The sequence below is a fragment of the Patiria miniata genome, unplaced genomic scaffold (genome assembly GCF_015706575.1).
Source record: "Patiria miniata isolate m_02_andy unplaced genomic scaffold, ASM1570657v1 HiC_scaffold_3, whole genome shotgun sequence".
NCBI classification, from domain to species: Eukaryota; Metazoa; Echinodermata; class Asteroidea; order Valvatida; family Asterinidae; genus Patiria; species Patiria miniata.
In genome coordinates, this window is record NW_024037069.1 from 42,520,798 (window position 1) to 42,540,793 (window position 19,996).

Consider the following 19,996-nt stretch of genomic DNA (forward strand, 5'->3'; position numbering starts at 1 on the left):
ATTAAGAAAAGTTCTTAGTAAAGTTCCTAGGGTGTGAGAGCTCAGGTACGTGTAATTCCGATCATAACAAAACCCAATAGAACCAATGTCTTTTCCCCAAGAAAGCTGTTTGGTAAAAAGCAATCCTACATATTCATTATGAGCCTCAGTCCCCAGCTCAATCAGCTATGCAACCCAAAAACCAAACCTGATGGGTAAACATTACTTCATTTGAACAAGGAGCTGACAGCAACCTACAATCCTGGCCAAATCTCGCTGGGCCCCCGACCCCCGGCCCCCGCTCCATGTTGTCTCTCATTGCGCGGTGTGTGCTCCGTCAGCTTGAGAGAACAACATTGACCGGGGGAGCGGGGGAGTGGGTGACCGTGGCAGGCTCAGGAAGTGTCCCAACCATTTTGGCCGGGATTGTAGACGTACGACAGTGATGTAGTCAAGTCCATCACCAGTCCCTGCAAGTCCTCACACGTCTATCAAAAGTCCTCCAGTCCCAATTTAAGTCACAAGCTATCCAAATGAATGGAGCGCTGTGGTCAAACACAGTTCAGTGTTCGGCTCACGTGATGTGGTACCTGGGTTCAAATCCTGATGGGGAACATGGTGCTTGTGTTCTTGGGCAAGACACTTTACTACAATTGCCTCTCTCCACCCAGGAGTATACATGGGTACCTGTGAAGGTAGAGACTGCAGAAACTGGTCTCATGACCTGATGAACAGGGGTATTATTTGTGAAGCGCTGTGAGACCACTGTATAAAGAAGTATATAAGCGCCAAATTATTATCAAAAGGCATTCCTTTGGTATCGTTCACCCCCTGTTACTTGTGACTGGACTTGTGATGGACTTGACTACAACACTGGCCTACAAGTACCAATCATGATAAATTAATCGTGATAAATTAACTGCGCAGTACTGTGGCAGCAGGACTAGCACCAAACTCGACCCCATGGGCTGCGCGCGCATTCCTTCACTAACCCCTGGCCATGTAAAATACGAAAACGACGCTGATTAACTATTCAGAGGGTCATGTGCGCGTAAATTGAAGGTTGCACGCCCTATATGCGCTCGCGTTATCTCTCGCACATCACGTTACGCACGAACATTTTTTTCAAGACTGTGCGATGTCTCTACAATACGGAAAGTCTGGAAGCCTCGTTTTTCGTCAAAAACACCCTTGTCTTGTTTTGTAAAAGGGACGACAGAGGTATGCACATTGTAAATTCTAGTAACGCGACGTCGAAACGTCATCTTTGAAAGGATTGATTCCCAAACATTTTAATCTTCAAAATAGAAAGCGACTGCAGTCCTAATTGAAATCTCCCAAATATAGCACATTTAAATTACAGAATACCAGGGGTTAAGATCGCGCAAGGCATGATGGGAACCAACATGGCGCACCGAGATCGTAGCCATGGAGACGAGGTTGGACTAGCACCTACACAATACTGCAACACAAATTAGACCCGACTCTCGATTTCCACCCTACTGGAGTACTGGCCAAGCTTAGGAGTGCAAGTCGGTTAGCGATAAAAAATACTATTTCAATATCGTGAGAACTGTACAGAGTTGTTTTGTAACAATTATTTGGAGTGATAAACCAATCCGGGTATTCTATCGCTTCAATAGCGTGTACAATGGTTTCTCCATTGAAGGGGGCCTCCAACAAAGACACTACTGTTCGCTACGTGTAACACAGCATTTACGCTCCATACATTTGTTAAATTCCTTTGTTATATCCTCTGCTTAGATACTGTGATTTCATTGGTCTCTAGAAATAGTTACTTAATTTATTGTGTATTATCAAACTAAAATCTGGGAGGCGCCCCTGAAGTCTGTCTGGTTTACGGAGTGTTTTAATTGGTTGTTCTTTTAATTTGTGGCAATGCGCCGCGTCCCGGCCTGCTCGGCCTGTTACAAGTGTACAGCCATCACGTGCCCAAATTCGTCCCTATCAAGAGTCAGCATTTTCCCTCTTTTTTAGCTTGTACGACACACAAGCCATAAAGGCTTCGTGAATGCACCACTACCACGGAAATGCCACTCAAAAATACTTTATAAACACTCTTTACTTAGGTCTTAAATATGCTGCAGCCATTAATGCTCTGTTCAATATATGTCAAGTAGACCATACTTAGCCTGTGTCCGATTTACTCGGCTACGGCTAGCAGTAACGCACATGTCTATGGGAAGTGGCTTCAGCCGCTTCCTATTAGCGCATGTGAATAAATAGGAAGCCGTAGCCTAGTCATTCAAACACAGCCTAAACCTTGTAGATATATGTAGACTGGTACCATTATCTATAAATAGGATTCAGTATTGAACAATGATCTTGCCTTCTTGGAACCAGACCAATACAGACAAAGCAAAGGTCTATGGGTAGTGGCTGCAGCCGCTTCCTATTAGTGCATGTGAATAAATAGGAAGCCGCAGCCAAGTAGTCCATACGCAGCCTAAAGCTTGCAGATATATGTAGACTGGTACCATTATCTATAAATAGGATTTAGTATTGAACAATGATCTTGCCTTCTTGGAACCAGACCAATACAGACAAAGCAAAGGTCTATGGGTAGTGGCTGCAGCCGCTTCCTATTAGTGCATGTGAATAAATAGGAAGCCGCAGCCAAGTAATCCATACGCAGCCTAAAGCTTGCAGATATATGTAGACTGGTACCATTATCTATAAATAGGATTCAGTATTGAACAATGATCTTGCCTTCTTGGAACCAGACCAATACAGACAAAGCAAAGGTCTACTGACAAGTGTCTGACACAAAAACAAATACAATGTTATCCATGGCGTATGATGCATTGCACTTAAACAGTCTCCCTGGGTTGCGTGAGGGGTTTAGGAGGTGGGGGCTTGGGCAGACTGTACAAGTACACCGCGCATATCACCATCCCCGTTCCCATTACAAATAAGAGTCCAAACGTCTTCTGGAATATGAGGAAGGAGCCCACGGCGGCCAGAACGATGGAGACTGCCGTGGAGAAGCCCTTGATGATGTTGTCCGTGTATTTGACCACGACCGAGGTGTAGAGCCCGCCTATGCTTGCCATCGCTGTAGGGGAAAAAAAACGGAGAAAATCTATGAGTTGGAGTCTGTGCTTGCCATCCATGACAAAGATAGAAGTATTCAGTTGTATTTACTACAGACAGTATTTAAAGGTAATGGGTCATTCAGCTCTTTGTGCATACTTTTCATTTGAAGCAACAAAATTGCCCAAAATCTAACGTAGGGTTGAAGGTTTAGCTCAGTGGCTGCTATACATTTCAAGAAAACAGAGGGAACACATATATACACAATTTTGAATGTCTTGTAAAGTTTTCGATTCCATTGCTAACGCAGGTGAACAAAAAAGTCTGCCTGTGGGCACACTTTTTTAAAACCGCCTTCAGTGATTTCACAGGGTATTTGGGACTACACGTATCTCCACGTTGAGTAAGGTTTTTTCCAATTAATCTGTAGGAGTGTTTCTGAGTAATTACCAATGTTCCTATGTGCTTGTAATCCATGACCAATAATTATTAACCCCCTAGGGCCTTTTTTGCTAGGAACTATCCTCAATTCTCCAAAATGTTGCACTTATGTTCAAATGAAGGATACCCAACGCCTCAATCCTTACAAATCGTCAGACAGTCCTGCATCAAAAATGCATTCATCCTCAATCCTCCAAAATCCTCATCTTCTTCAAACACCATTCATCCTCAATCCTCCAAAATCCTCCAAAACCGCCACAAGGATTTTGGAGGATTTTGGAGGATTGAGGAGGGTTAGGATTATCTGGTAATTCCAGAGTAACAGTATAGAAATTATGAACAGGTCTCTCTGTGTTCTCTCCTATATTATAGCCTTTGCTCATGATGAACATTTTGCTGCTATACTGAAGATATTGGTTACCAAATTGTATGAACTTGTAAATACATGTATACTGAACAGTGGTGGCCAAAAATCACTATAACGAACAAATGCTATATCAAATTATGTTTGTGGACCCACTGTAATCTTTCAACATGAGGAATGAATATATTCAGTTGTAATACTTTCGACAATATTAACAAGTACCAATAATGGTTGTGTCAGAGTATCAACAGCTTTTAGGTCCAACTACATGTGTGCTAGTCACTATATAGCCCCATAAATGTGGCCAATTTACTCGAACTTCCTCAAATTTTGATTTTCACATTTAGGCTTAGTTTGTAGTTTTTTTGGCTTTAGAAGCATACTCACCCTCTTTATAGGCTAATCAGAAAGTGCTGCCTTTTCCGGATGTCTAATTTTCATGAAATTTCATGTTGAAATTTTGATACGCAAATGTGTGCAAACAAATCTGGAAATTTCACGAAAAATAGACACCTGAAAAAGGCAGCACTTTCTGATTAGCCTATAAAGAGGGTGAGTATGTTTCTTAAGCAAAAAAATCTACAAATTAAGCCTAAATGTGAAAATCAAAATTTGACAATGTTCGACATGTTTTTGTACATGTGGATGTGTGGCCTATGTTTACGGAGGTAGTCCAGTAAATTGGCCACATTTATGGGGCTAGTCACTATAGTGACGAACAAATACGAGAAATTATTAACAGTCTCTTTGAATTTGCAATTTATATACTAGTAGGTAGGGAGTTTCAGTTGTATTTTTTCAATAGACACTGCTGACACTACCAATAACGGCTATGCCAGCATATCAACAGGTGCAACGCCTACCGGTGCCAGCACATTGGTTAGCCATACTGTAATTGTAAAGAACAGCAGACAGTACTCGTTAAGTCGCTTTGAGATTTTTATCTTTGAATATTCAATACTGGATTAACTACTGATACGTTTGTAGCTTCCGACACCGGCTGTGCTACAGTATTTACATACTTTCAAGAAAAACATTTATGGGTAGTGCCACGGTGTTCGATGTTCATTTTTGGACAGTTGAACAGTGTGCACCATAAAAGTTACAATCAAAAAGTTGATTAAAATTCTGATGAAACACACCAGTTATTCATAAGATGGAATTTTGCGTCGGGTGGTGTAAATCAATGTTAGGTTTTGCCCTTCACGGAGTTATTTTTTCCAACTTTCACTCGGGAGGTAACACACCGAGTATACAGTGTTTATACGTCGGTGAAGGGCAAAACCTAATATTGAAACAAACCAGTTAGTTTATACTACAATGATTTAAATAAGGAATTATTCATCTTTGCTGTAGTACAAATCTTGAAACACCATGTTGTCGGACGTACTCAGACAAATTGATTTTTTTTGGTGTACTTTTTAATCAATTTTTCAGTTCAATGCGACAGCTGACTTGTTGAACATTGTTAGAAATAAACTATATTTCAATACAATACAGATAATAAGCTTCCAAATGAGATAAATCTTTCATTTGTGGCATTTTATATTTTTGGAAAGATATCTTAACCACTGGATCACCAAGATTGAAATTGCGCTGATTAAAACTTCCTCCAAATTTAAGGCGAATGGAAGTGTGCAAAAATGATTAAAAAAGCCACTCTCAAAACTTACCAACTACTAACCACACTAAATAGTTATAGCCATGCAGAAAGCCTTTTTCTAAGATGACCTCGCTATCTGTCGAAAAGACGGCGACCAGACCACTCACGATGCCAAACATGTACATCTGGACATTCCGTATCCATAGCGATGTACTGGTACCTTTTAAAACTTTCTCAAAATAAACACCTGTAAAAAAAAAGAAGAGAAAAATGGATAACTGGATTGAAAAATAACTCAATGTTTTCACTGATAATACGTAATGGAAAGACAGTTTAAAAATTATTTGAAAGTAGTAAAACAAGATCTGGGACCGACTTCATGGCGGGGACCAGGTTGGCGTAGCGGTACTTTCCTTGCCTTCCACCGCTGTGACCGGGTGCGAATCCTGCCTTGGCGAATTCGTGGATTAGGTTTTCAGTCCCTGCCTGATTCCGTGGGTTTTCCCTAGGATATCATCCTGGGTTTTCCTCCCACCACTAAAACTGTAATTTCCTTCCACATCTTCTACCAAGGGACCCCACTGGAAATAAAGCGAAAGACTTTCATGGGCTATCCCGGCCAATTGCCAAATAATCATTATGGCACTGTGCTTAGCGCAGACAATTGTTAGGTACAAGAAGTATTTGCCTGGCAAAAAAAGGCTTCCAGCCAATATGGTATGTACATGTACCATGTATATTTGTCGTGAATGTTTGTCAGATAATTTTTACTTTAGCACGGAAACGTGCAACAAAAGGGGCAATTTCAATCAAGGACCACAGTTCAACTAACTCCGATCGAATGCACGCTAGTGGATGATGGTTGGACTAAGTCTAGTTGACCATTCAGCTGGTCACGCCACAATTTATAGCAAGGTTATCAATAGCCATTTGTCACAGCATAGTGCAGAGGGGACCAACTATCAACAAAATTGGCCAAAAAACAAAAACTGGGAGTGCTAAATGTAATTTTCATAGCAGTTTTCCATGTTTATGATTCTGTCACTTTCGTTACCCTCGTACAATAATAATGGTGTAAGTAAGGTGTTCTAAACTACACCATCATTTGTATTTAAATAAACAAAAACATCAAGCATTGGAAAATGCTTCAGCTGATGTGCAACTGCCATTTTCTCACTGTTATTAACCCTAACTCCCTAGGCCTTTTTGCTAGGATGTAGCCTCAATCCTGCAAAATCCTCCAATTGGCCTCGTGGAAAAATAGCATAGCCTCAATCCTGCAAATTCCTCCATTATTTCTTGAATATGGTGTGGAGGGGTGACCACTGCCTGAATCCTGCAAAATCCTGCAGCAGTGACTGTCAATATGTTGAGTCTTGGCCAGTGACATCCTGGAGAAGTACGGAGGATTTCAAGCATAATCCAGCCCTATAGTATGCATGGCTGAGCAAAACAACACAAGGTCTGGCCTGAGACCTTGACAAAGTGCATCCTACCGCCTTTTTGCCATGTAACCTCAATCCTCCAAATTCCTCCACTTTAGCAAAGAGGATTTTGAAGGATTCAGGGCGGTTAGGATTAAAGACGGAACAGCTCCTCACCGGCAAACCCAGAGCATAAACACGAGATGACAATGCACAGCAAGCCCACGGGGTAGTTGTAGTGTGCCTCCCCTGCCTTTGTTCCCGTCGCCGACTCCACCTGTACCAGTGCCACGCCCATGAACAGCAGCAAGATGGCCAGCCACTGGAACTTGGACAGGCTCTTATTGAGCATGAGGACCATGAACATGGCCGTGGTGATCACCTTCATCTGGTAGGAAACCTTAGACGAGGAGAGATAGAAATAGGGTTAGGCTGCATCCGAATCAGCTGTCTAGAACTAGGTCTAGGTCTGCGCCCATTGAAAATACGCGGGGACGCGCTGACAATAGACGTAGCCATAGCTCTGGAAGCCCGTTCGGACACGGCCTTAGTTGAATAAAAAACTAAGTAAGACTTAAGGGTTTGCATGGTGGACATGATCAATGAATGGGAGGTTTGCGGTAACACCATGTGAATGATGTCACTTAGTGAGTTTTGTGGTTCTGAGAAGAACCAGTTGGTTTAACTTGACATTTCGAACAGTATGCTCTGCTCATCATCAGGAGACTGCCGGACTCTGGCTGATGTAGTTGTTTTAAGCAGTGGAGGCTAATTAAAATTAGTTTGTGCAAATGTAATGCAGATTTGGCATACTGGTAAAACAGTTGCAGTAAAATTTTCTGGAGTTGTAATGAGTTCAACTCTTTTGAAATTGCAATGACATGTTTGCTGTTAAGTCACAAATTCACATTGGGCTTTGCGTTTGGCATCGAGTAGGATTCGGCCTTTAAAATGGGAAACCGCTGTACACATCATGAACAGGTAAAACAGGTACTATATGCTTTGAGACACTGTACAACAGATGATTTACTATTTGTTCCTAATTTGCTTCAACTCTAAATCTAAGTAAGATTTGAGGCTTTGCATGGTGGAGATACTAAATAATGAAAGGTTTGCGGAAACACCATGTGCGAATAATTTCTCAACTAAGAGAATGGTTCTGAAAAGAACCAGAGGTATAAACTCGACGTTCCGGTCAGTATGCTCTGACCGTCTTCCGGAGAGTGCCTAAACTCTAAGAAAGTGAATACTTAAGTAGCAAAAGGCGAAATCAATGAAGTGTGAAGTTGCATCCTGTGAGGATGCCAAGTAGACGGGATCCTAGAGCAAGCTTGGTGCCCACTGAAGTGGAACAGTAGGGTTGCAGTGTCAGTAGAGGGAGGACCTAGGGTATAGGAGACCCATCAGTCTAAGGTGGTAGCTGAGGACCTAGGGTGTAGGAGACCCATCAGTCTAAACTCTAAATCTCAAATATTTGCCTGGACTTCGATAACGTCATGACAATACAGCCCTGGAAATATTAAGTACATGTAAGATTTGATTACCTCAAGTGTTGGATTCATTCTAGAATGCCTACAGAAATTGCCTTGAAAATAAGGGTCAAATTACTAGTAGCAGGAGGCCAGTCAATTATCCCAATGTCTGACAGCTGTTGTTAGACGTACATTTTGTCAACTCACTGTATTAACCATATTATTTGGAGAATATCAGAAGTAGCTTCACACTGGTGTCAATGAGCATTTTCTCCCGAAATCGGAATCTTTCATTCCTTACCTGATACGTGGCAGCATCCAGATTGGAGAGCGCCACGAACGCCAGGTTGTTCTGAATAGCGTAGATGATGGACGGCACGCACATCTTGAAGGTGTCGCGAGGGTTCATGAAGACGCCATTCCAGACATCATTGAGCATGCCCAGCACGCTGCGATGCTCCTTGACCAACAGGAGGAGACTGATGAGGAGCTTGGACACCTCCGTGAGGACCACGGTGGTGGTGGAGGAGTACAGGGCGCCAGCCTGGGACCGGGTGTAGCGGATGAGTAAGATGTAGCCCGTGGCGTTGAGGGTCAGGACTAAGAGGATGTAGATCTTGAAACCTAAGCTTGCTCCTTCTGCGGAAAGAAACAAAGAATCACACCCCACAAAACGGTTACTATGTTACAAAATGAATACGATATGAATATGTGACGCTTGTGCCTTCTGAAAACATGACACTGAAATTATATTTTCAAAAATTGTACTGTGTGACTGCCATTGAAATGATAAACCACGATTTAACAATTGAAGCCTAGGTGCAACTCTTTCCTCTGATGTGCAATATTAATACACATCTAGTCCAGTGCCATTACGAGATTGAAATCTACTTTGAATTTTGGACTAAATTTCATGACAATTGCTCACAAAGGTTCAACAGCAAGAAAAAGTACCAGTATTTAACTGAATGAATTTGAAGTTTGCCAACAAAGAAGTTTGGCAACACTGCATGAGGAAAGCGTGGGGAAATGGCGAAGAGAGACTCCACTTATACTGTGATGGACACAACACTGTACAGCCAAACCAGCATTAATGTTAAACTTTTACATGTAATGTCTGTACATGTACATGTACATGGGACGGACATTTTTTGTAAACAGCCCCATTTTGTGTGAAAAAATCCAAAGAATGTGACATTGTGTCACGGCCCGGTATTAGATTTGGTCAGAGTCTGGAAAATCTCAGTAAAAAGAAAAAAAATACCTCAGTGCTAAAAAATGGGGTACATGTTCACACGTCTCATGGGATATTAAAGCAACAAGAATAACGAAACCACTAACCACAGAACAGGTTGTACATGTACATTCCAACAACATTTATGACGCCAAAAATCACATGAAAAAAATGCGAATGTATGACTAACAAGCAGGGCGTTTTATCTTGGTCGTTGGTTGCCGGCACCAATAATTATGACATGACATGAGCAACATTTGAGTTGACTCTCAGTCAACTGTGAATGTCAAATTATCAGAGGAAATTGTGATGTGTGAGGGAATGCTGCAGGTAAGTCGTCAACCCCAGCAACCCATGACATTTTTCTATAAATATACCTTCACTAATACTACAAATTACATGTAAATAGCTGTGTGCATATTATTTTGACTTCTAAGAACAGGTTATAGAGCAAAACATAGTTTTAAACCCCCCTCCAAAAAAAATAATAAACTGAAGGTTTGCAGATCATATGAGTACAAGGATGACATTTGCACACAAGACACAAACAGCCAATGCGCAGTGTCATTTCATGGAATGTGATGAGCTTGCCAAATGAGTGCTTTTTTTTCTTTCAAAACTCAGGAGGAGCCTAACCAATGAGAATGCATGTTTCAAATGTAATGTAAGCATACATTGAAATGTTTTGAATTTTCTTTTGTTTGAGGCTCAAGGGGGGGGGGGAGATTTTTATCATACCTCCCCTCCACCCGTAGATCCGCCTCTGAATTTCAATAAACAAATTATACATGTAGATGGGATGTGCGGATGTCAAACGTAACTTGACATGAACATTTGCTTATTACAGGTACATGGAGAATGACTTTCTTTTGTTTTGTTTTTACCTGATAATGGAATTGTCAACTGATGAAGTGGCAAATGTAGTTTATCACCTGAAGAATGGCAACATATCTGTTTATCAACCATAACAATTACTAATTGGCACAAATCGTTTTGTGGGGAGAAAACAACATTTTCCATACCCACAGAATGATAGTCTACTACAGTTTACGACCAAGTGTTCCTAACCCTAACCATGCTCCATTTATTAACCCTAACCCCTTGGGCTCTTTTACTAAAAAGTATCCTGAATCCGACAAAATCCATCAATTTTGCCATGCAAAAAAATGTTGGCGGCCAGAGAGTCCATCAGAATCCACCAGTTAGGCGGGAGTAAATCTGTTGAGATCCTGAATCTGCCAAAGTCCCCCAACAGCTCAATATAGAGGTATCCTGAATCCATCAAAATCTTGCAGTTCCACTAGGCTTACAATCCTGAATCCATCAAAATTCCCCAGTTTGTGCAATATGGAGGTATCCTGAATCCGCCGAAATCCCCCGAAACAGGGGTGTGGATTTTGATGGATTCAGGTACGTTAGGGTTAAACAAGACTCTGCATTTTAAAATGAACCCACTGAGGGTTAGTGTAGGATTGGGCATTGTTTGTACGTACATCTCATTATGTTAGCTTCATGAGTATGACTATGGTTCAGCGGCATGAGATGATGACATGGCTTCTCATTAGTGCCCCTTGAACTTAAAAAAAACCACCCAAACACCCCAAAACACACACACACCCACACAAAACACCATGGGACTCGATAGCACAGTCGTTGGAGTAACCTGGAGGTTGCAGGTTCATATAACTTTTCAAATTTCTTTGTTAAAACTAAAATCAAATTCAGATGCAGACAGTCCATGGATTTTTAACACTCGCTTACACATACTCAGCTTTGAACAATTTGCCCCCCCCCCCCCATAATTTAGTTAATGAAATACAAAAGGTACCGGTATTTAAATTTAATTAAATACAGTATAAACACCTGTTCACAATATGGCAAAATGACTATAGTGTAATACGGCAAACAAAATTAGAAGCCATTTTTGCGGTGGTGCCACGCTCGTGCGCATGCCGCACGTGTTCTTAAAGACGAGGCGCGTGCGCATTTTGGTAACAGTGTTGTTCGAAGGAGCCCGGAGTGCGTGCGCACCACCTGAGCGCGACTCACACGAGCCTGGTGCCACGGCAGTGCCACCTCAGAACATGGCTGTTGCTGAGTTAGTGTATAGAAACATGCAAATACAAGTATTGTAATACATGTAAGTGCATGTAAACAAATGTGGGCATAAACAGACATCATACCCTATGTCTCTTGCACACATACCTTATTGCACATTTTATTATAATAAAATGAGTCAACCGATGACAAACATAAAATGTATGATCCTGGGTTGTTGATTAAAAAAAAAACCCAAAGGGGTGTGGATGGGAGGGGGGCGATAAACAACATCTTCAAAACATTTATGCCAGTATCAATAAATGGGATCTCTCAAAATAACAGCGTTGCTGTTGAAACCCCTCAGCCGGAGTCAAGTTATCATCCGGAAACCATTAACGTTTAGCTCACCACGGTGACTTTGACCTTTTGACCTCAAAACCAATCCCAACTTGCCTACTCCTAAGGGCAACCCCCTACCGAAGTTACAATCCCAAACAACATTTCAAACTCAAGTTATCATCCGGAAACTAAGCTGTCCAGATGGACAGACATCCCAGCGGATGAACAGTTCCGGGGTACATTTTGTAGGTGCATTGTTGTCCTTTTTTTTTTTAAAGATTTCGTTGTGGGCAGTGGGGTACCCTTTTTCTAAAGATTTTACTAATGAACCAGACCGTTACTAGGAGTACCGTTCCCCTTGTTCAAGTACCCCGCAAGTGGTCCATGGTAAACACAGACGGATGAACAGATGGACGCCATAGGCGATGACAATACCCCTCAGTCCACAGCTTCATTTTAAAGAAAAGCGAGAATGACTGTTGCTTTTGTATTAAAATGTTTATTTGGAAATGTATGTCCATTGCAAACCCTGTTCTGTGCATGTATGTATCAGGCATGCAACTGGGAAGTCACAAAAAAAAGGAAATTCAAATCTTTCCAAGACTTTGTACAGTGTTTTTTCTATTTTCAATGGCACACATTGGAAGTGAAAAAAAGAGGAAATCAGCTGATCCGAGGAAAAGTTGCATGCCTGATGTATTTCTCTGTAATGGAAACTCCACTTTAAACCTCAGTGGGTGCCATTCAGACCCAGTTTGTCAGTTCACCGAACACTGCCATTTCCATGTGAATTCAAGTACGTGTGAAAATGCAGAATTATGCTTTCATATCAAAGCAAGAGCTACATGTATATTAAATTACTAGAGCGCTAACTCCTCATTCTTGGGCACGCGGACGCTTTGAAGCCGTTCTGGGTGCAGACATTTTGAATTCACATGCGTGTTTGTAGAACACAATGAAATTAGATGGATTGAGTTTTAAAAGTGTACTCTAAATGCAACGCGCAAGTAGAACATACATGTACGCAAAGAACTAAAGCACCTCATAACGGTTAAAATACGACACGGCAAAAAGCATCTGCAGTGGATACACGCACGCGTTGCTGTTTGCGCAGAGCAAAATGAAACGCACATTTGTTGATCGTGCGTTGCGGTTTTGGGCGTATCAACTTCGGTAACGCACCTTTTTATGAATACAAACAAAGATATGCAAATAGCCGTACAAAAGCCGTACAAAATTTTGAGTTTTCCATAGGTTTGTGCACAAATATGGATGCGCCCAGCACGCATCACTTTGCACACGGGTCAGCGCTCTAGTAATTTAATATAGCTCTATGTATCAAACACACACGTACATATGTTCATGTGGGTGGGTCCCTCTGACCTTAGTAACAGAATAAACAGAAGTACTGTTGGCCATTGTTGCTTTCCTTGTATACGTGTGCAGTCGTGTGTAAACCTTTCCTGCCACCATTGTCCAGTATTTTGTTCTTGACCTTGGAGGCTGAACAATACTTTTCACTTGCACACGTCCACAATACATGAACCAAAACGTTAGCTGATTGTTTTCTTGCAATGGTGCTACTAATACTGTCTACAGATTTAACAATATTTTCTATTCTTTACAGTAAACAACATTGAAGGAGAGATTGGGTAATTACAAGGAACATGTATAGGTTCCACCTCTATGAATTTGGGTTCATTTTCAACATCTGGGATAAGCCCCCCCCCCCACCCCCCCCCCCAAAAAAAATAGTTCTGCTTCTGATTACATGGCATTTGAAAATAGGGTAGGTACATGTAGGTAGGTAAAAAAAATGGCATTTTTTTGGTGTTGATCATAGACTGTGTGTACATGTATCCAAGGGTAAAAGGCAGTAAATGCTGGTTTTTGGTTTATTTTCTCATCCCCCCCCCCAAAAAAAAATGAGGGTAGGGGCTGTCAAAATAGGGTAGGAAGGGTAACCGGAAGCAGAACTATTCTTTTTTTGGCCTAATTTGTGAAAAAAAAATATTACAAAATATCACCTCTTAAGTGTGTGTATGTGTACATGTATTCCATAAATTATCTTCCAGTTCCGACAATTAAAACGAAACCAAAACACACTGTCAACAATCCACTCACTTAGTCCACGGCCACGTCAGCATCCATTCCCCCCCCCCACCTAAATGGAATGAATTAACATACACAATGGGCTCCAATTCTATCCACATACACAAATTGTTAATGTTCAACTTATGTACATGTATTTGAATACAGATTTGAGCAAAAATAGGGCCAGGCTAATAACAGTATTGATCCAATGCATCTGGTTGTGCACCGTTTACATAGAGCTGCGTCTGAGTATTTCTGCGCAATGGCTATAAAACCTATCTCACCATTTCATATTTACTTTTTGTTTTCAATTTTTTGGGGGCAAACATTTGGCTGTTGTTGTACATGTATATGTGTGAAGAGGACATTATGAGTTGCGATTTTTCGGTTAAAAAGAAATGCAATGCACATAAAAGAACCACAACTATGATACAACTTGAAATACTTTTATGAATCTGTTTCTGTTTCTGCTGCGATATTGAGATAAAACAGGGATGAGATCATCAATTGAAAAAAAATCTGAAAATTGACGAAGTGTCTGAAAAATGCATATCTTTCTATACTGCTAATGTCTTTCTCCCAGATTCAAAAATTCTGATTTTGGACAAAAATCTGAAAATTCTCATGGCCTGATAAAAAAAGATAGTGGTAAAAGATATCGGAGATTTCAAAATCTGGTTATCCTAAAAAAAATTTAAAACCGAATTATGGTTATCTGATTTCACCAGAGCTTCCATTCCAAGCCCGCTGGAACAAACTTTTGCCAGGGGGTGCTGGAATTTCTAAAGAAGGACAAAATTAATGCGAGCGCAGAGCGCAACGCCCTTACGGGGTACGTTCCAGGGCTCGCTTAAGGGCCCTAAACAATGTTCGATTCTAGATGCTCTGTGGTGCAATCTGAGGCGATTCCTGGCACAGCAAAAGTTATGTTTATCTCCTTTTTTTGTTCCATTTAATTCTGGAAAAGGAATTGTATCATTATGTATAACATCGTTTGTAAATACAGGGGCGGATCCAGGAATTTTTGCAGGGGGAGGCGTTTTCATCAGCAAAAAATTCTGAAAATGTACACAGGGTTTTTTCTATTGGCCTCCGTAAAATCAAAAACTGGGGGGGGGCTGGTACCATATTTCAATAGGGGGCGCTGTTCAAATTCGACGATTATTAACACTAGATTACAGGATGGTGTACCGTATTTTGAACAGGTGGACATTACACAAGTATAGTTTTTTTGGGTGTCACAGCAGGGGGGGGGGGGTGTTCCCATTATTTTTTAGGAATTTGTATGATAATTTTTGTTTGGACAGAGTGGGGGGGGGGGGGTTTACCCATCCGTGCCTGATATTATTGTTTCAAGGCTACTTTCTTACATTTAGTAAATTCCTTCCTGTCTGTTTTATCAAAGTTTAATTCTTTATTTTCTGAGCCCTGATGATGTAAGGGCCTCAGAAAATTTTGGATTCTACATGTAGATGCACTGTGATGAAAATGAGGTGGTCCAGGAAAGCCAGAGGGGTGAACCTTGTTTTGCTGGATATGTAATGTTTTTATGTATTCTAACCAAGGAGGTCATACTATTAAAGAATTTGCATGATGACATCTTCTCAGGATTGAGCTATTTTTGATATCGATTATTTATTGAGTGATCGGGCACCAGTGTTTCCCCTGCCCATTCAAACATGAGGTGGCCCACCTCGCTACTTGCAGTGACCACCTCGCTCAATTTTTGCCAATATCACCACCTCGCTGTGAAGATTGGCAAAAAAGGAAATATCAATTGAAAAATTTTCATTTTGTGTAATATATGAGCATTTTCCTTTAACTCCATGTATCAAGAACTCACAATTTCGATGTGTTTTTGGAATCATCGCGCATTTTTGTGAGCGCTGCATTCTTTTCAGTTTGCAGACTGCGTAAATTTCGTTTCAATCATCAACTTGAATTGTTACCACCTCGCTCAGTTCATTAGCCAGGGGAAACACTGGACTGTCGGGCACAACTGGATCACTTTTTTAGAATTGTTCAAATAAAGCTTCTTTGTTTCTATTTTTATTTTGGTTTTGGACTGTAATTCTCCGCAAGTTTTCTCCTCAATGGTTTACGGTATAAACTTGTAACTTTGAACCGACATCCCTGACCCCGAGTGGTGCAAATAACTCTGACGTCATGATGACGTCACTGGGTTTCAAATTACAAGCAATTTTAGTTGAAAAAGTTACCAACTTCTTTCACTTATAACTCTTGGAACAAAATAATCATTTATTTTGGTATTTTGTAATCAGATAGACCACCCTAACCCCCTAGGCCCTTGTTGCTTACAACCATCCTCAATCCTCCAAAATCCTCCAAAATTTTTCAACTCCGCCTAAATTTTTCAAAATTGTCAGACAGTCCTGCCTCAAAATGCATTCATCCTCAATCCTCCAAAATCCTCCTCATCCCAAAACTTTGCACTCGTGTTTAAATGAAGGATAACCAACGCCAAATCCTTCAAAATCATCAGACAGTCCTGCCTCAAAATGCATTCATCCTCAATCCTCCAAAATCCTCTTGTGCTTCATTCACCATTCATCCTCAAAAATCCTCATGTGCTTCAATCACCATTCATCCTCAATCCTCCAGAATCCTCATTTGATTCAATCACCATTCATCCTCAATCCTCTAGAATCCTCCAAAACCGCCAGGAGGATTTTGGAGGAGTGAGGTGGGTTAGGGTTAATAAATTGAAAAATGTTTTTCGTTGTGTACATAAAGTCGCTCAACGTTTACTTCCGGTACTACCGCAATGTCAAAGTTAGGTGAATTCAAACGCAGAAATTTCTCCTAAACTGTTTGTGGGATGATGATAAAACCTAGTATATGAACGTGAAACAAATGTTGTTACGTCATCATGACATCATCAGGTATTAAATTACAATTAAGAGATTTAATGTCAACATTTTAAAAAATAGTTTGAACTAGTGGAGTACCGTTCTCGCTTTTATGTGATCAGTTAGACAGTGTCTAGAGCAATACATGTATTTTGATTTCCCGGGCACTTAGTCGTTAACCCTTTATCCCAGTGTTACCGGAAGTGAAAATTGAATATAACTTGAAACTGGAAGCATTTTACTAGTTATAGGCCGTGTAAATAATCAGTGAAGATGTCCAAAAAAAAAATTGCAATGATGACATCATTACTTGAAAGGACGTCAAAGATAGATGAAACTTGAATTTAAAAACCATTTTTCACAGTTTTACCAAATTACACTTTAATATTCTTTGTACAATCTCAAAGGACTTTGTGAGGTTTCAGAATCATGACGTCATCATGGACATTTAGTTTATTAGGCCTACATATTCATTAGCCTTAGTTATGCTCTAAATACATCAAATATGGCAACAATCGTTCGACTAGTGTAGCAGGTAAGGCTGGTGTGATTAAAATTTAAATAACAAGAGGAAAAAATTCCATACTCGGACGTCACTTTTTTCAATTAATTTTCTAGCGCCAAAAGTTACATCTTTTATGGTTATTCCTCCACTTTCCCTCCTCTACTCTCACCCTCTCCTTTCCTTAATTTCTATTTATTAATCAGTCAGTTACTTCATCGGGATTCGAACCTCTGACGCTTGCTTGATATACGAGACTCTTAACCGCTAGGCCGCGCACGATCGCTGTTGCAATCATCAATCTTTGGACGTATTTGAAGTATCCATTGAAATAAACTAAATATTCATGAGAAAATAAATATTCATAATGACGTATTGAACTATCATTGGCAGGCTCATGCGACGTCATGGTTGTTGATGTCACGTGTATAACGTACCGCTGTCTTTTCAGCCACTGCAATCAGTTTTGACCGGCTGCTTTAAGTTAGTTCTGTACGACGTATGCATCCAAAATGTGCTCTAAAAACACATTTTGAGTACATTTTTTTCACCTTTACACAGCTTCCTGGATTTCTTTTCGTTCAAATGACAAGGTGAGGTGACAATAAATATGTTTGGCAGCAGATAAATTGACATCCGAGTATGGAACTTTTCCCAATAGATGAAAGAACCATAGAAAGTAACTTTTTGGCGCTTGAAAATTGATTGAAAAAGTGACATATACTCGGACTCCCTATTATCGCGGCATCCCTATTATCGCGGCATGGGAAATTTCTCTTTTTGCGTTGTCAAAACTCCTTCAAGTGGCGATTTTTATCCAGTTCACCAGTCATCAAGGATTTTCTACCGAGTTGTATAAAAAGGACGATTAAAAAATGTTGTGTCTTTCGGGACTTTTAACGATTTTAATAAATATTAACGTTTTCCAAAACTTGCAAAATGTTCCCTCACCGTGTCTGCTAAAAGGTACCGTTTATATTTTAACATAAATCTTTAATTGTGCTCTGTCCATGAAAGTTCCATTGTCTGGTTCCCATTCTTCAGCTGCAAATGTAAAATGAAGTCGAACGACGATATTTGCAGCGCGAAATCGTAACAACATTTACGGGATCAAAATAAGCACCGCGCGATAGCGAAAATAAAACGGCACACCGTGTAAAGTGAATGGCGCCTTCAATCGCCGATCAGTAGACTTGCCTCAGGGATTTGTGTTCTCCTTTCGGGGGAAGGGCAGGGTCTTAAGAAATCATCCTGCAGAAAATTTGTCTTTAATCAACTTGAACGTTACAGGGAAAATATCAGACTTTATTCAGGGGGTGTTTTGGTCAAAGATAAACTATGAACAAAAAAGTTGGGATCATTATAAAAACCACTTCCCGCATACCGCGATAATAGGGAGTCCACCTCCGTTCGCACACGCCGCGCATGTCTATTTTCACAGGCATCGTACACGGAATAGACCACCAAACCGTCGGATTTTTTTATATTAATTTAAAAAGGAAGAGTTATACTACACAAAAGACAGGACAATTCAGGAAGGTTAGTTGGCAATTTCTATTCCGAACGAGAAACGTGATAAGTACCGCGATAATAGGGCAACCCATCCTACCTGTATGGAATTCTTTCCTAAATGTGATATAGATTCACAATGGTGATTTTGCAACACTGTAACAATATCAGTTGAAAATCGCGTTACGGCTGCCGTAAAGATAGCCAATGTGTACTGTAAAAGTACGATCCAGAATGCCTGCAGAGAAAACGGCCTCGGCCGGCCTATGTGCATACTGCCATGGAGCCTACGCGGCTGCATGCTACATCATGTACATGTACATGTACAGTACATGTATGTATACGATGCAAGAGCCGAGGGTCGTCCACCGTCATCGTTGGGTCCAAAAACATGTAAACTTTCACTGATCAAGCCACAGAGATCGCATGATCGCTGTACATATAACAACCAAATTTTAAGGAGTAGTTTGTGAAATATTTGTTTCAAAATTTCATGCGTAGATTATTTGAAAAACATACCATTTGAAGCCATTTTGAGGTCGGGCACTCTCCTCAGGCATGCAGCCGACGATCGCGAGTCAAAATTTCGTTCGGATCCCTCGCCCATTAACAGGGTGACCGTAAGGTCATGGCCAAATTCTGCTAAATTCACTTTAAAAATCTGTCAGATTTATCAAAAATCTGCCAAACTGCCCAGAAATCAGAATTACTCGAAATACCCTATAAACACTTAAAATCACATGCAAATGCTGTAATATTGCCTTAATTAAGGTTCAAATTACATTATAAATTAATCTATGGACAAATTAAAATTGTTATGAAATTGCGTAAATTTTAGGCAAAATGCAGTTATACGTCACGACTACGATCTCGCTCCAGTGAACCTCAGCGCCTAAACCAGGCAACCTGTCCCATTTTGCAAGGGTTTGTTTGAAAAAGATTGGCGCTGTTTTTTAAAACAAATGTACCATTTTGTTTCAAACTTGCTGTTTTTCTGTCAACCATTTTTGCAAAATTCTGCCAGAAATCTGCCCCAAAAAAATCAATTCTGCCAGATTTTCTGTCAAACTC

General features: G+C 40.6%; 1 protein-coding gene across 1 annotated transcript; it reads right to left on the reverse strand.

Annotated features, from left to right (window-relative positions):
• Positions 1 to 1,162: 1,162 nt before the first annotated feature.
• Positions 1,163 to 19,544, reverse strand: LOC119736367 (CMP-sialic acid transporter-like). The gene is made up of 5 exons (XM_038210380.1): positions 19,445 to 19,544; positions 8,639 to 8,976; positions 7,043 to 7,265; positions 5,512 to 5,688; positions 1,163 to 3,055 (listed from the first exon to the last, which is right to left on the reverse strand). Exons 1-5 carry the CDS (start codon positions 19,530 to 19,532, stop codon positions 2,811 to 2,813), a joined length of 1,071 nt encoding a protein of 356 aa, XP_038066308.1. The 5' UTR covers positions 19,533 to 19,544; the 3' UTR covers positions 1,163 to 2,810.
• Positions 19,545 to 19,996: the final 452 nt, after the last annotated feature.